General features: G+C 29.5%; 1 protein-coding gene across 1 annotated transcript; it reads left to right on the forward strand.

Moving 5' to 3' along the window:
* Positions 1–1,044: 1,044 nt before the first annotated feature.
* On the forward strand, positions 1,045–2,292 carry LOC127113501 (uncharacterized). The gene has a single exon (XM_051046497.1). It carries the CDS (start codon positions 1,045–1,047, stop codon positions 2,290–2,292), a length of 1,248 nt encoding a protein of 415 aa, XP_050902454.1.
* The last annotated feature ends 205 nt before the right edge of the window (positions 2,293–2,497 follow it).

Consider the following 2,497-nt stretch of genomic DNA (forward strand, 5'->3'; position numbering starts at 1 on the left):
TTTTGAAAGAAAAAAAATATAAAATTAAAGAAAGAACATACATAGATAGAAACTTGTATGTGTTTCTTGGTTTATGATTCTTTCTCCCATGGCTCTATTGTGTTTTTTTTCTCCTAAAATTCTAAAATTGGTTGAGTTAATTTTACTGTAAAAAGAAAAGAAGAAATGGGTTAAGTTAGGTTTCAAAGAAGAAAGAAGAAAAGAATAGAGATGGAGAAATGAATAGAGAATAGTGAGTGCCGAGTAGTAGCTGTCAAATAAATGGTATAAGTAGAATAATGAGTTATGAGATTATTTTGTATTTTTTTATTACTTTATACTTTTGAGTTTTGATTAGTTCATATTAAAAACTAATTGAAAAGTAGAAAGGTTGCAAGTTGTCAAAGAAGTGTGATAGAAAGATTGCAAGCTGTCAAAGAAGTGCTTTTTATATTGTTGTGTCAAGAGTATGTCATTTCTATGTGTGTGACTCATTCAATTATCTCAATAGACAATAGTTTATGATAGAATCTAAAATTTAGAATTAATTGTAATAGAAAATATCAACAACAGTAAGATAAAATTAAAAATAATTAATTTTGGAGCATTTTATTTTCTGTATATTTCATAGTAGTGTTAGTAAAAATAGTGATAATATAATTAAAGTATTATTAATAATCCCATTTTATGATGATTACAAACATGTTTTTTTTTCTGGTACTATTTTTGCTTGCACTAATTAATAATTTATTGTAGGAACTTAATTTAACAACGAGGCTACAAATAGATCGATTGCTAGTAAATATTGCAGAGTTGATCATTGGCGGACACAAGACATTGTGAGATATTCCAGGTTTTTTTTTACTATGCCTCCTATTATGCCTCCTAAGAATAGAAAGTATGAATGTGGAAATGATAAACGTAAGAAAAGGAAAAAAATTGAAGAGTTAATTCAATCTCAAGCAGGAGCTCTTGATAAAGTATGATGTTTTACAAAATGAATTGAAAGAACTTGGTCTCGACCTATTTGATGTAAGAGGACAAGGTTATGATAATGGGTCAAATATGAAAGGAAAACATCAAGGTGTACAAAAGCGATTTTTAGACATAAATCCAAGAGCTTTTTATACTCCTTGTGGTTGTCATAGTCTTAATTTGACATTGTGTGATATGGCTAACTCTTGTAATAAAGCTAGGAATTTTTTTGGAGTTGTTCAACGCATTTACACAATTTTTGCTAATTCAACAAAGAGATGGCAAATTTTGAAAGATAATGTAAAAGGGTTGACTCCAAAATCATTATCATCCACTCGTTGGGAAAGTCGTGTTGAAAGTGTCAAAGCTATAAGAACTCAAATGTCAGATTTTACAGAAGCTTTACTTGAAGTGTCAGAACATGATCTCGATCCTAAGATACAAAATGAAGCTAAATCCTTAGCAACTAATGAGCTTGGTGATTTTGAATTTTTGATGGCTATAATTATTTGGTTTGAAATATTATCTGCAATTAATTTTGTTAGCAAGCTTTTACAGGAAAAGGATATGCTTATTGATGTTGCTATGGAAAAAATAAAGGAGTTGATTTCATTTTTTGAAGGATATAGAGAAACAGGTTTTCATAAGGCATTGGTTAATGCTAAGGAAATTGCGGTTGAATTGAATATCGCTCCAATATTTCCTCAAAGGCGTATAATTAAAAGAAAAAGACAGTTTGATGAGAATTTGAATACACCAGCAGTCGAGCTATCTGAAGAGGAATCTTTCAGGGTTAATTATTTTCTTTACCTTGTTGATCAAGCTGTTGTTTCTCTTAATAAGAGATTTGAGCAATACCAAGAGTATGAAAGTATTTTTGGTTTCTTGTTTACTTCTCACAAGTTACAATCATTGGATGATGCAACTTTGAAGTCTTTTTGTAGTAACTTTGAACGAGTACTGAAACATAATGAGCAATCTGACATTGACGGGAATGAATTTTTTGAGGAATTAAAGTTACTAAGACAAATGTTGCCTGAAGAAATCATAAGACCTACTGATATATTATTATTTTCAAAAGGCTTGGATTGTTTTCCTAATACAGTTATTGCATATAGAATTTTGTTGACTATTCCTGTGACAGTTGCTTCTGCAGAAAGAAGCTTTTCAAAATTAAAGTTGTTAAAGACTTACTTGCGGTCTACCATGTCACAAGAAAGACTTAACGGATTGGCGTTGATAGCAGTTGAAAATGATCTTTTGGAGACAGTAAAATATGAGGATTTGGTTGATGAATTTGCTTCAAAAAGTGTTAGGAGGAAGGCTCTTTTTAAGTAGTTAGAAACTTTATATTGTATAAAAAGATATTATTAGTTTAAACAATACTTTGAATTTTTAGTGTATTTTTTTATTATTAAATTATATATATTTTAGATTTAGGCCTATTTATTAAATTAAAACAGGGCCTCCAGATTGATTGGGCCGGCCCTGTATATAGTTATGTCATCATTTAACCGTTAATGAAAGTTATAGATATTATATT

This window comes from Lathyrus oleraceus, chromosome 1 (assembly GCF_024323335.1).
Source record: "Lathyrus oleraceus cultivar Zhongwan6 chromosome 1, CAAS_Psat_ZW6_1.0, whole genome shotgun sequence".
Classification (NCBI taxonomy): domain Eukaryota; kingdom Viridiplantae; phylum Streptophyta; class Magnoliopsida; order Fabales; family Fabaceae; genus Lathyrus; species Lathyrus oleraceus.

What these genes read in the sequence shown, in the direction of transcription:
- LOC127113501 (XM_051046497.1), top strand. Translation starts at nt 1,045, where the DNA reads ATGAAAGGAAAACATCAAGGTGTACAAAAGCGATTTTTAGACATAAAT.